This window comes from Trichosurus vulpecula, chromosome 4, assembly GCF_011100635.1.
Source record: "Trichosurus vulpecula isolate mTriVul1 chromosome 4, mTriVul1.pri, whole genome shotgun sequence".
NCBI lineage: Eukaryota > Metazoa > Chordata > Mammalia > Diprotodontia > Phalangeridae > Trichosurus > Trichosurus vulpecula.
In genome coordinates this window covers 107,326,237-107,340,324 of record NC_050576.1, presented here as the reverse complement: position 1 = coordinate 107,340,324, position 14,088 = coordinate 107,326,237, and the positions used below count along the sequence as shown (strand labels likewise).

General features: G+C 37.0%; 1 protein-coding gene across 2 annotated transcripts in view; it reads left to right on the top strand.

Moving 5' to 3' along the window:
• NUCKS1 (nuclear casein kinase and cyclin dependent kinase substrate 1) overlaps positions 1 to 13,729 on the top strand; it is a 46,895-nt gene extending 33,166 nt beyond the window's left edge. Inside the window, exons 4-7 of one of the 2 annotated variants that reach the window (XM_036753922.1) lie at positions 3,019 to 3,074; positions 5,528 to 5,680; positions 6,373 to 6,522; positions 7,891 to 13,729. In XM_036753922.1, the coding sequence (XP_036609817.1) occupies positions 3,019 to 3,074; positions 5,528 to 5,680; positions 6,373 to 6,522; positions 7,891 to 8,090 (559 nt within the window). In that variant the 3' untranslated portion in view covers positions 8,091 to 13,729. The remainder of the gene's footprint in view (positions 1 to 3,018; positions 3,075 to 5,527; positions 5,681 to 6,372; positions 6,523 to 7,890) is intronic. The other variant, XM_036753923.1, reaches the window with a different exon arrangement.
• Positions 13,730 to 14,088: the final 359 nt, after the last annotated feature.

Sequence of the window (14,088 nt, the reverse complement as noted above, 5' to 3'; positions counted from 1 at the left end):
CGTGAATGAGCAATCATAGGGGATTAATCAAGTAAAATTCTTTAAATTTTTATATTGGAAGATGATACATGTAGCCACTCAGAATTCTATGATCACTGGGGGTCATAGAGGAGGTCTAATTTAACAGTGGTCTAGGCAGTGATTCTCTTTACTTTGATGATCCCAAAAGAAGAAGGGAAAGAGTGGGGAAGAGGAACACACTGGGAGAGGGAGGAAGGGAAAGGAGGAGTGAGGAAAAGTATCTCCCATAAATGGGGTGTACAGAGAGTTTATACAGCAAGGATAGGTCATGGGGACGGGGAGCAGATGGCACTTAAACTTCACTCATCTGAGCTGGTTAGAGGAGGAAAGAATACACGTACACACAGTTGGGTACAGATAGACATTTTACCCAACAAGGAAATAGGAGGGATGGGGGTGGGGTGGGGAGGGGAGGTTAAGGGAAAAGGGGGGAATAAAGAAATTAAAGAAGTCATTAGGAGCAAAATGGATTCTAAAGAGGGGGTGGGAAGAAAAGCTTAGTATTTTCTTAGCATCCTAAGATGGTGGAGTATTAGAGCTATATGTGATCTTAGAGATCAGTTAGCCCAGTCCCTTTTTCTTCATTTTACTAAATGAGAAACTGAGGCCCAGAGAGCTTGTGACTTTCCCCAGGTCACACAGAAAGTGACTGAACCAAGAATAAAACTTCTGTCTTCTGACTTCAAATCTAGGTTTCTTTTCATTGTACCATGTTATTTTCATGTAGTCCCTTTTGGGGGGAGGGCAGAAATGCGTTTATGTTTAGAATATCTCTCTGTCTTTTATTGTTTTACTGGCGCTTTCATTTTAGGTTGGCTTTTGCTTGGTCAGAAAATTAGTATACAATAGCATTTAGGTACATTTAGGTTGTATAGCTTATTATATTCCTTAAAAAATATTCTAAGGTATTTGGGGAGGGGGAGAAGTGGATGATGTGTACAATCAGGGAGAGGAAGTGATGTCTGTGTGTCTCCTGCCAGTAAATTAAGGCAAATGTATAGACCTGCCAGTAAATTAAGCTCTCTGGCCAGTGTTGCTTTTGTATCTTACTAGCAAGAACTTCCCCTTTACCTCCAAATTAGATAGCCATAAAAGACATACTCATTGGAAATATATTAATTTAATAAAACCCCATTGTTACATTTCACTATAAAGTCACTCTCCAGTATTCACATTTACCCTTAGATTATGCCCATATGTGAACCCTTGCCTACAGATACTTAAGAAGTATGTACCCTTTGGAAGAATCATTTGCTCTTTTGGTGTTTGGAAATAATATTTTTCATAAGGACTCTGAAGGATTATGTACTTATCAAATAGATGGCCTAGGAGCAAGAGGAATCTGTTGCCCTCATTTTATAGTAATTTAACCATCCAGGGTGAGATAGAAACTTTTGTAGCTCTTTTTTTCTTCTGAATTTAACAGACAAAAATGTCACTTTGCAGAGAACAAAAATTGAGAATTGTATGAAACTTGCATATAACTTCTTTTTAAAATGTGTATTAAATATACTAGGTCAGCTAGGTGTCCCAGTGGATGGAGTGCTGGTCCTGGAGTCAGGAAGATTCCTTCTTGAGTTCAAATCTGGCCTCAGCCGCTTTAGCTGTGTGACCCTGGGCAGCTCACTTAACCCAGTTTGCCTCAATTTCCTATATCTATGTATCTATAAAATGAGTTGGAGAAGGAAGTGGCAAACCACTCTAGTATCTTTGCCAAGAAAACCCCAAATGGGGTCACAAAGAGTCTAAGACAATTAAAAAACAACTGAATAGTAACAAATATACTACAAGGAATACCATATTGCCCTGCTTATTTATGTCCTCTTCTGCACATCTATCTGTTCTCATATGTGTATTGGTGGGGGGGTGAGGGGACAATCAAGGTGAAGTGACTTGCCCAGGGTCACATAGCTATTAAATGTCTGAATCTAAATTTGAATTCAGGTCCTCCTGGCTACAGGGCTGGTGCTTTATCTACTGCATCACCTAGCTGCCCCTGCTGTCATATATGTATTTTTTAATGACTTTATTGGTGTTCTTTTTTGTTATCACTGTCATTCCATCCCACAATCGGCACCCCTCCCCGTGATCCATCACAAAGGCAAGTTTTGTCAAGCAAAACAGATTCACACATTGTCTGAAAATGTATGTCTTGGTTCTTTTTCTTTTTCGTTCTTTACCTATCTGACAAGAGGTGGGGGACGTGCTTCATCATCTGTCTATTCTTCTGTAGCAAAAGTGTCAAACATATAGTCCACCAGCATTCCTGAATGCAGCCTGAACCAGATTAAATTTAGTTGAGAAATATTTAACAAAATAAAAATGCAACAGAATATAATTATTTAATAAGTGGTTTTCTAAGTTAGTGTGTGTTTTCACAGGGATTGTTATGTAAGGTTGGGTAACCCCTTGTTTCTATTTGAGGTTTGACACCACTGTTCTGCAATTGTGATTTTGTTATTCCTGTGTTGTCTTTTAATGTTTTTGTAGTCATTTGTATTAGTTCTTCAGCAGGTTCAGGTACCATAATTCTTCATCAGTTTATAGCTTAGAAATTGAGAGTTGTAAGGAACCTTAGAGGTCATTTAGTCCAGTTTCTCATTTGACACATGAAGAAATGAGGGCAATAGAGGTTATATGACTTGCCCAAGATCACATAGTCAGTATTTGAGGTGGGGTTTGAACACAGGTCTCCCTGACTCTTAAGTCCAATACTTTGTCCTTATACTGGGCTCCCTCTTGGTTCATACAAGTCTTCCCAGATTTCTCATCCTTTTCATTATTTCTTACAGAGCAGTGATATTCTATTACATTAATATACCATACTGTTTATCCATTCTCAATTAGTGAATATCCGTTTTATTTCTAGTTGTTTCTGACCAAAAGTGGTAGTTTTCAGGACTTTGTTCATGTCAGATTCCAGAGTATCTAGTCTTCCTTAAGTCATTCCTAGCCATTTCAGAGATTATTAACATGATTTTTTTTTTGTACCTGCAGTGAGGACTCTGAAGAAAAAGATGTGAAGACCAAGAAGGATGATTCACACTCACCAGGTATTTATGTGGTTAGGTTTACTAGAAATGTCATTTTTCCCTTCTTGACTTAGAAAGCCACTCTCATGAAGGATTCCCAGAGGATGCCTTCAATACTTTCATCAGAATTTCACTTGATGTATTCTGTTATCTAGTTTGGACTCTTCTTAACCTTATACAAGTTTTTTGTGACAGCTATTGTCATAGAGGAGGTGAAGATTTGTCACCTCTTACAGGAGTTGAATGAGTTTTATTCCAACAAGGAGTTTAACCATATTGTTTTCTCACCTGCCCTTCCAGTACTAAACTTTCTTTCAAATGAGTCACGATTTTATCATTTTTACCACATGGACAAAGATTGCTGACTTCAGACCTGTCAAATACTTTCACTTTTAAAGATTACTTTCATTTTTATTTTTATCCAGGTGTGATAACCATACTTCTGAGTGCAAAAGAAATTTCATTAACCTTTGGTTCTACCTAATGATCTCTGTCCCCATGACATTCACCTATGACTTTATTGGAGAACCACCTCCCAGCTGGACCACAAACCAAATTTTTAATTCTTTAATATTTTTTTGAGTGCCCAAAGGATACAAGAAGCTGTCTCTATTAGTATGAATTATGGTTCCCGGCTTGGTAGGCTAAATTTTGTGTAACTGGTATCAGGGGATCCTTTGTTCCTTGGCAAAAAAAAATTTGAGCGTTAATGATGATGGATCTCAGAGCTAGTGATGATGGTGAGGCTTAGAAATGCTCCCAAAAGAGCCTCTCCAAAGGGGGGAAAAAGCAAAATTGGAAAAGAATAAGCATGCTTCCAAATCTACGGAAAGGGTTGCAGGTGATCACTAATACTAGGATACCTCACTCTATGTCCTGGGGCCAGCAGCCAGTACATTAACCTGATTAATCAGGAATAGCTACCTTTGGATGATTTTTAAATAAGTATGTTGCCAGTGAAAAGGACCTCTTTTACTTTTTGTTTTAATGTAAGTGAAAAGTTTAAAAGTTTGCCTTATATATACAAAGTATTCTACATATGTGGTATATAAGATATTAAATACTAAAGAACCATATTCCTCGTTGATCAGCAATTTTTACAGTCTTAGGATCTGCTAACAAATCAAAAATAAATGTAACAAAATTATAAATATTTAACATTACTTCATATGAGAGAACACTCCTAATCTACACCTCTGTAGAGGTGAAAGGTCCGTTGGTGTTACATATTGCCCGTGTTTTCAGACCTTGATCCATTGTGCTTATTTTCCTTCCTCTTCTTTTTTTGTGTTTTAAAAATACTGTTTGTTATGAGATAGCTTCCATGTGGGAGGGACACTTATTTTAAAAAAAATCTCCCAGCTTAAAAACTCACCAAACTGGCAATAATAACTTTAATGTATATCACATTTAGTGATTTTTAAAGCATTATATATTTTAACAACAGTAACTAAGAGCTTATGTACTTTTATAGTGTAGTACTTTTGTATAGTACTTTTATATGTGTTCTATCTTTAAATCCTCACAACTCTATGAGACAAAAAAGGACGAATATTGTCATCCCTGTTTATAAATGAGAACTCTTAGGCTGAGTGGTTATGACTTCTTGGAGGTTAATTAGGTAGTAAACAACAGAGCTAGGAGTTGAAATCAGATCTTTTAGTTTCAATTCAAATGTTCTCCCTTGCTACATCTTAGAAGGAGGTCTGTTAAAAAAAAATGTTATCTCTCACTTTTCTACTGTTCTCATAAATGTCTTTTTCTAACCTAAAATTCCCAGATCTTAAAAATAGCCCATTCTATTGTGATTCAAAATTTTAGGAAAGACAAGTGAGAGCCAGAGTTTCCATTTTTGGAAGTTCGGTTCCTTCAAGTTTACCCTTTTAATGTTGTTAGCTTTTTTTGTTTGTTTTTTTTTTTTTGGCAGGGCAATTGGGGTTAAGTGAATGTTGTTCGCAATAGAAGTGTTGAACTCTGCAAAATTACCATGCAAACTAGATTAAAATGTAATTGGAACATGTTTGACAATAAATGAAAGTATAATACAGCATAGATAATGTTAGTGTGTGATTTTCTAAATTAATATTTGGCTAGCAGGGATTCCATTTTTATTTGTTTGATACCACTGGTCTGCAGATGTATACTTCATGGTATTTTATCTGGAGTGATAGTACTGTTTAAGCCCATTATTTTTGTAATTTCAGGCTGTTGTAATACTTAGGATTTTCAGATTTGACCTTTTTTATTTAGTTAAGCTAAATGAATTAAATTTCACACATGTAAATTAAGTACTGGTGGTGTTCTTTTGCCACCAAACAAATTCGACTACGCCCTTTTATCTAATAAGCTATTCATTGTTGCTTCATATTTTATTCTTAAATTCCATATTGGCAAAGAATATATTTTCTTCTTCAGTTAGCCACTGGAATCAAAGCATTTTGTATCATCGTATTGTTGTGGCTTTAATGTTGCAGAGGATAGCGAAGATGAAAAAGAAGATCACAAAAATGTTCGCCAGCAGCGTCAGGCAGCATCCAAAGCAGCTTCCAAGCAGAGAGAGATGCTCATGGAAGATGTGGGCAGTGAAGAAGAACAAGAAGAAGAAGAAGAGGCACCATTCCAGGAGAGTAAGTAAAAGTGACTGGAATATCGTTTGTGTGACCTTGATCCCTGTCGTCTTAGGGATGTCATACCCAGATACCAGTTCTCAAATAATAACTAGGATACTCCCTCTTAGAGCCTCAGGATCACCAAATGGAGATTTAGAGATATTTGATGGCTTCCATTAGGACTATTTAGACATACATGAATCCTGTTAAGAGATTATATCTAGTCTTGGTCACAACACTGGGACTGGCTCATGAATATGTATGTCTTCTGTTCTTTAAAATGCTCATAAGAATATGTTGGTGGTTTATGGGTTTGGGGTTTTCCCTCCATTTAGTAGGTGTATTATTCATAGCAAATAGATATTTCATAAATCTCAGTTTGAGTAATCTTACATATTTCCTTTTGCCTTGTATTCTGTAGTTAACTAATAGCAGCAATTTCTACTCATGTTAAGTTTTATAAATCTTCCCCTCTTGTTGATCTTCTCTTCAAACAAGTCAGTCATACACCTCCCTTGTGAGGTGCATGTTATAACCATTTTACAGATGGGGCCAATGACACCACCCAACAAGTCAGTCGTGCAGCTGGGAATAGAATCCAGGAATGTTTGAGTCCCAAATTCCATGCTCTATTAGACTGATACCTCCCTTTGTTCACTTGGAACAGTATATAAATTAAGCCAGGCATTGAAATTTTTCCTTTCCCTTAGAAGATTCTGGCAGTGATGAAGACTTCCTAATGGAAGATGATGATGATAGTGATTATGGAAGTTCAAAAAAGAAAAACAAAAAGATCGTGAAGAAATCCAAGCCTGAAAGGAAAGAAAAGAAAATGCCCAAACCTAGGCTAAAGGCTACAGGTGAGCTCAGTATGGGGGAAGCCAACATGTTCTTTTTAAAAAACATCATTCAAGAACTAGTAAAACTTTCCATCTGCAGAAATACTCCATTAGGACTTGATGCTGGGCTGGTTAACCTAAAAGGAATGCAAGAAACTCAAAAGGCTCTTGGCTGTTATAAAAATGAGGCTTAACTGAATGAGTATCTAGTTCAGGGAAGGATATATCATAGGGAATAATGACTACAATCCTTCCAGGAATCTGAGGCATTTACCTTTATTTTGTGGCACCCATAGGATATAAACCAGTTAGGAATTACAGTTATGTGAGGCTTTAAAACATATGATTATAGCATTTCATCAATACACCTATTAGAATTTAATTTTAATTTTGTTTGATTTTGGTTTTGCTGATAAAATACCATCTCCTAAACAGGTAAAATTTTGAAATCATGAAAATGTGCAAACGTACATCATAAAAATTAAATGTTAACTATCTCTAAGGCTGCATGGCTTTACTTTCTCTCTGACCCTTGAGGTTTCTATCACACACCTATATACACACACCCAGATAAGAGCCAGTTTTTCCTTCACTTCACAGCAGTGCTGAATTTGCTTTTTGTGTTTATGATTTTATCATGCTGTTATTTACCAGTTTACCAATACCTCATTTTGATTATCATTTTCAGTTTTTAAACTTTCAGATTACACTTTTTTTTAGTTCATTCAGCAAGTCACTGAACAATATACAGTCAGTTCTGTTATAACACAACATATGCATTCCCCAAAAGTACCACATCATGCAAAATAGTGCATTAAAAACCCATGGGGAAATGGGGTTAGGAGTACTGCTCAAAAACATTCATTGACACATTAAAAAGATAGGAACATAAACAAAATCGTAGTTTCATGCATGTTAAATGGTAAAGAAATACATAAATACTAAACTAAAATAGTGGTCAGGTTCAAGGCCATGGGCTGGCCATCTTGTGCAAATTGGGCAGATAGGAACTCTGGCATCAAGGGTCAGAGACCATGTTAGAAAATGCCCTCCCCGCTCTTCATGCCCCAGGAGAGAGATAGGGAATCTTGTACTTTACCTTGACAGAGACCACCTGAAGTTTGATGCAGAAGTGGGGTTGAGAGTTTTTGTAAAGTGCAGCAGTTTTCTGTTGCAACAAATAATGCAGCCATTTATTGTGACTGGTTTTGAGTTTAGAAATTGAGGGCCAGTTTTTCTCCCATCTTGGTTTTGGGAAGGTCAGTGGTCCTCCTTGGGGAAATGCTCTGTAGAATTTTTATTTTTTCCTTTTTAGGGGTAGCTAGTCCTCATGAAAGACATTTTTGTTTTTACGTCTGTTTCCTTCCCCGATCCGTCTTTTTCTTTCAGTGACACCAAGTCCAGTGAAAGGCAAAGGAAAAGTGGGCCGCCCCACAGCATCAAAGGCATCAAAGGAAAAGACTCCTTCCCCCAAAGAAGAGGATGAGGAGCCAGAAAGCCCCCCAGAAAAGAAAAAGTCTGCTAGCCCTCCACCAGAAAAGTCTGGGGATGAAGGGTCTGAAGATGAAGCCCAGTCTGGGGAAGATTAAAAAGTGATGGTTTGGGGAGATTTTATTTAAAAAAAAAAAAAGAGGGGAAAAAAAAAAAGAAAATCTACTTAGGGGTAGAACATGGTTATGGCTATGGCTTGACTCATGGGCTTTGAATGCTTTCCCCCCTTCCATTACCCTTGCCCCCCCCCACTGGTGAGAGATAACAGCATCTTCTCCCACCCCACCCCCCCATTTTTAAAAGAAAATTATGGTCATGTTTTTTAAATTACCTTTTGTCTATTGGCTACTCTCCCTCTCCCAATCTCCAATAAAAGCCATGACAAAATATCCAATGAATTTACCACCTAAATTTAAAAAAAGAAAAATGAAAGGGTTATTACAGGTGAAGCAATAAGATTGGAGGCAAACCCTATTGGAATTTTAACTTTACTAAAAGTTATCAAGGTAAACAGGAATCCAGAAAACCCTTAAGGATTCCGAATGAAAATGGTTGTTCCTTATTTACCTGAATTTAAAAAAAAATCACTATCAGCAAAAACAAGAATATGTATATTTAAAAATTATTTTTAAATCATGAATCTAAACTGTCATTGACTAGGTAGGAAGGTGATAAATGTGAATACAACTTTAAATTCCCCATATTTCTAACCCCATTTGGGAACAACCAGGCCACATGACTTTTTGGTGTGGGTTTTTTGTTGTTGTTTTGTTTTGTTTTGTTTTATTCTGTTTCACTTCTGGTCATCTCAAGGAGAATAGGAACAAGTAAGAAATCCTTTTCTCCTGCCAAGATCTTTAGGGAGTTAAATGATGCTCAGCCTAAAAATCAGGGGAGCAAGTGCATCAGAATCTAAGTGACTGTTTCAGGTCTGAATTTCCATGGTTCGTGTTTTTAAAATAAATATGTATCTATTCTTTTCTTGGAATAAATTTTACCAAGGATCAAGAGGAATTTAGATTTTAACAGCAAGATTGCTGTACCACATCAGAGTGGGTTTCTTCTCAAACTGACAATGTTTAGGTTTTAAGCCAATAAAGAACCAGTTAATGTGAAACTAAATCACAGAGAGTTGGGTTTTTTCCTTTAAGAAGTGGAATTCTGTTATGGCATATCCATGCGCTCAGATCCCATGAGTCATGCTTTGGTTAATTCATAAGGTAATTTCAGAACAGAATGTTTTCCTATCCCACCCTCCTGTTTCTCCCCAGAAATGTGGTATGTACATCTGAACTTCCTGCTGCAATATGGAACACAGACCCCCTCATGCCTATTTGAGGACATTATCTCTCTTCACCTACAGTTTATCTTCTTCCCATCCTGCCCCCGATGGGGGTTTACTACTTACTGCTGCTCCTGACTTGTTGGCCCTCTGTCTAGGTATTGATCAAATAAAGTTGAAGTTTTACGGGTTCATTAGAAGAGAAGGGGAGGACCCAACTCTGCATTCAGGAGGCATGTTTGCAGTTAATTGTTATCTTCCAGGCCTTCATGAAAGCCCCTGCACCTCCCTGAGCTTTGTTCCTTCAAGTCCTGATGGAAATAAGGTGTAGGGATATGATATATTAGTAAATTTGAAATGAAAGGAAAAACTGAACCTCCTTTTTTTTCCTGGGATTTTCTCCCAAGTACCTTGCTTGCTGTTTTATCTTTTTGTTTGGACCTTTGTAAGAATTTTCTCTTTTAGTCAATACCTTGCAAGTGTTCTCAGAACAAAGACCTCAACAAAGGAGGTGCTTTTAGGGAATGGTTTTTAGCAGCTCTTGCTCAAAGTAGTATATGGCCTCTTTTGCATTTAAAAAGGACATGGAGTTTCTAGTGCAGAGCCAAACATGTAGATGTTAATGCTTTGTATGATGGTTAAATTCATAGCTGGGCTTTATAATGAGGGTGATTAATTTGCATTCATGGGTTTCTTCGAGTTTCAGTCCCTTCATTTACAAGTTCACACACACACACACACACCCCTCTTCATTTTTTTATATTATTTGTGTTACTACAGTAAAAGATACATCAGTGTTCCCATTGCAAACCTCTATTTTTAGGGGTTTATAACTTGGCTATACAACTTCATTCTGGGCTTCAGTCCAGAAGTAGCTAATTCCTGCTCCCCTACACATACATGTGCCCCCTCTTCCATTAATGAAGTGAAAATGAGTTCATGTATTCTCTGTATTTGTGGTTTTTCTTAAATTTTATTTCTTTAAGCTGGGGGTTTGGAGCTGGGGGTGGAGAATTTCCTAAATCAGAGCTTATGTCAAAACGATTTGTGATATTGTAACCTGCTCAGTTTTTTTTTTTAATATATTCTCCATAAACATCTCTGGTCATCGTATGACTGTCATCCACTTGTACATTAAAATTATTCTTTTCTATTAGGTTACTTGTGTGCATTCAGGTTGGGTTTTTTGTTTGGGGGTTCTTTTATATAAAACAGTTTAATTCTTAGACTGGAAAAGCTGAAAATGTTATTCATATGCATTTCTGATAGACTGGAAAAAATACCTATATTTCCTGATGGAGTAGCTACATTCTAAAAGTCATGTTTTTACCATGGAAATGTTGATCTACCTTTTTAATTTTATCAGACTTGAGTCATTCCCTTAAATTCTCCACCCATTCAATGGAATAGTTACAATTCAAACTGGAAACCTAGGTGCTTTGTGTTGAGGTGTACTTGATACTGTGACCTTGGCTTAAGGAAGTGTGTATAATTGACCGTAGTCATTAGTGTTTGCTATATTGGTTGGCTCTGTGTCCATGGTTATATTTAAATATACAGGGTCCACTGTCTTTTTAACTTGCAGCAGTTGAAAGTTGGATGGTTATTTAAACATGATCATGCTGGTATGTATCATCCGCTGAACACTGTTTTCTGACTAGTGTGGGTTTAGCTTTTACCTTCCATGTTTTTCAGCTGCCCATTCTGACACTGTTTTCTGGTTCTTTAGAATCTTTTGGATCCAGACTCTTGGACCATAGGTTGTCCTTAACATGCTGGAAATGTTGCTGTGCTTGATGGTTTATCCAGTTAAAATTGTGAAACCAGTCTATAACGTTTGCTACCTTCCATCCCCAGAAGGTATGGGATTGGACCTAAGGAGTGAATTTAATAACAGAAACAGTATATTTTACTTTACTTTATAAAACATCATCCTCTCTGTATGTTTTCCTGACACTTTAATTCCAAGAAGGAAAGTTTTTGATCTTACCCCATTTAGGGGAGGTATAAGATTGTTCATAAGGGCTGTGTTTTAATCTCAAGGAGAAAGTTTGTATTGATTCCCATGAAGAAGCTTTGATGGCCAATAATTTTTTCACTCATGTAGTTGCTGCTTCCAAGCTCAATCCTCATGTAGCAGCTTATTCTTGTGAATAGTTTGGCTTCCTGTGGGTTCCCTTTATTGATGTTTGCATGTAAATATTCAATACAAAGTTGAATTTTGAGCTCCTAGCCGGATAAAAAGTCTTTGATACTGCTTACAGACCTGAACAACTATGGCTGAACATGACACTGAACGATTTTTAATGGCTTTTCTTGATTTTACTTCTTAAGAAGCATTAAAGTAACAAAGATAAATTTTAGAACACTCTGGGTTTTCTATTTTTTTTTTTAAACAAGCTTCAACTTAGTCAGGTTTTAGGGTGTTTGGAGGGCCAGAACAGAATTTAGCATGGGGGAACTTTTGGGAAAGCTTTTTAAAATAATCATGTGCTTGAGCAGACTATCTCATGTAAGAGGTGTGGGAGAGAAAAATGGCTTCTTTTTACCGTGTGTGTCTGTTGTAATAACGAGCGAATGTAAGGCTGAGTTATTTTTGAGCATGCTCAGGGGCTGCATTTTAAAAAAAAAAAAACAACTTGGGCTTTAGGAAAACATGACAAACCCAGGTTCTGTTTCCTCATGTTGTTTTCTCAATATTTCATACGAACATACATACGAATGAATGATGAAATGAGCAAGATAACAGTCATTCACAAAGGGACAGAGAAAGAAACTACAACTTGCTAGTTGCTTCAAAGGTAGAGAAAGTTACTTTGCCTTGTCATTCTGATTGTGGGGTGTGAAACTTTTTTATAGTATTAAAAAAAATTGAGTTTAGAATTTTTTTTGAGGGAGATTTAATAGGACAGTTTGGGTCCTGGAAGAAGAAAATATATATACTTTCAGATTCTGCAGAGAATATGTAACCCATTTCTCCTTCCCTTTATTGGAGATATGTGTAGAGGGATGGCAGTTGTCTTGGAATGGACTTTCTACCACCAAGATTCTTTCAGAATCCTAAACCCACAAATTAAAAATTTGATTTTTTTCCCCTGAAAGCCTAGTTACAAAGTTCACTTTGGTGCTGACTTTGTGTATCCAACCACTATTGGAGAAAGCCTCTAATGCAGCCCACCACAATGCCAGTGTAGTGATCTAAATGGTGACATCTATCTGAGCATGCTCCGTGTGACTGGTGTAACGCCACCATTGTGCATATGCTTTGTATATCGGGGAGGGGAGGGTTTTCTAGATTTGGGTGGGAAAGGGTTGGGGGTGGGAATAGCAGTAGGGGCTTTTGGTTCCTTTTTTTCCTTTTTTTGGTGGGGTGGGGGAAAATACTCAGCTTATGCCACAAATAACATGTATAGAATCCCCAGAAGTATTTTGTGTGAGTGCGAGTGTGTTTGATGTGTCTGACAATTTAGATCCTCTGTCTTCTGGAAATTTGTGAATTTTACTTTTTTTTCCCTCTGCGGAATCAATTGCTTTTTTTAAAAATGTAAATAAGAGCACTACTTTGTTTACCATAAGCATGTCTTCACAACAAACCCTACATATTCTACTCCAAAGGTTTTTCTTTGTTTTGTTTTGTTTTTTTTGTTGTAATTCACAGTAAGCAGTAACCCTTGAATAGCTCGATGGTTTGCAGGTAATATTTGTCTTGAACATTTGTCATCCTATTTGGGGCTTTCATATAACCAGCCCTAAGGACACCCCCCAAAAACCATTCCTTGCCAGTTCAGTTCCTCATCTTTTTCCATCTAGTGAAGAGGAAGGGATAGAAGAGGTCTTCTGTCCATGGCCTGAGACCATAACATCCTTTCCCACCTTTGGCAGCGTTGCTGGACATATGGTCAAACACTAGAGGGTTGGGCACTCTTGCAATACCTTGACAATGCTGACACCTGCAGCATGGTACTAAGGAAGTTAAAAGTTTGAATGTAACTGCTTTATTTAAAAAGATTTACAATTTTAAATAAAACAGGGTTGAAGTGAACATGATTTTGTTGACCATGTTCGTGAATTAGATACAACATGCATCGGTAGAATTGTGTGATGGTCTTTTGTGATACTTAATTTTACATATCCCAGTCTCTGTATGTGCCTGCATAGAAAAAAAAACCGATTCTGCTTTGCTTTTACTGAAGGGGTTTCCAGAACCGTGTACCTGCTCCTGAGCTCTGTTTTAAGTATGTGTATCCTTTGCTTGTATTTTGTATTAAAAAAAGACAAAAACAAAAAAGAACCCTTAATTGTTGAGCATGTTGGCGTTGTTGCCCCCCTTTTTTTTCTCTTTTTGGAATATATGAAGCAAGTTATTCTTTTTCTGTATCTTTTTTTTTCTTTTGTAAACTTTTTTGTTTTGTTTTGTTTAAAAATGGCTTTATAAAAGGGCTTTTATAACCCAGATATGCGCCTCCGTGTACTTCTTCTCATGCCCTCAGGTAGTTTGTGGTGACTTGGTTTTGATATGCTACGACAGGTAACCTTGGCTTTCCAAAATAAGTCCTGGCTTTGGAAAACAAATGTGTTCCCGTTATAAACATTTACAGCTACCACTTCTGTCATTGGCTCTCAGAGAAGCATGTCTTATCTCAAAATGAGGAATGTATGCAATCTGATAATCAATTGAACAGATTACTATTTCCCTTTTCTAGAGTTAATTTAGGGGGATAGGATGACATCAAGAATCCTGAGGCAGTGAATATGATGTATTTTTTTAAGTACTGTATAGTCAGTAGAATTGGGTTCAAACTCTAGCTTTACTA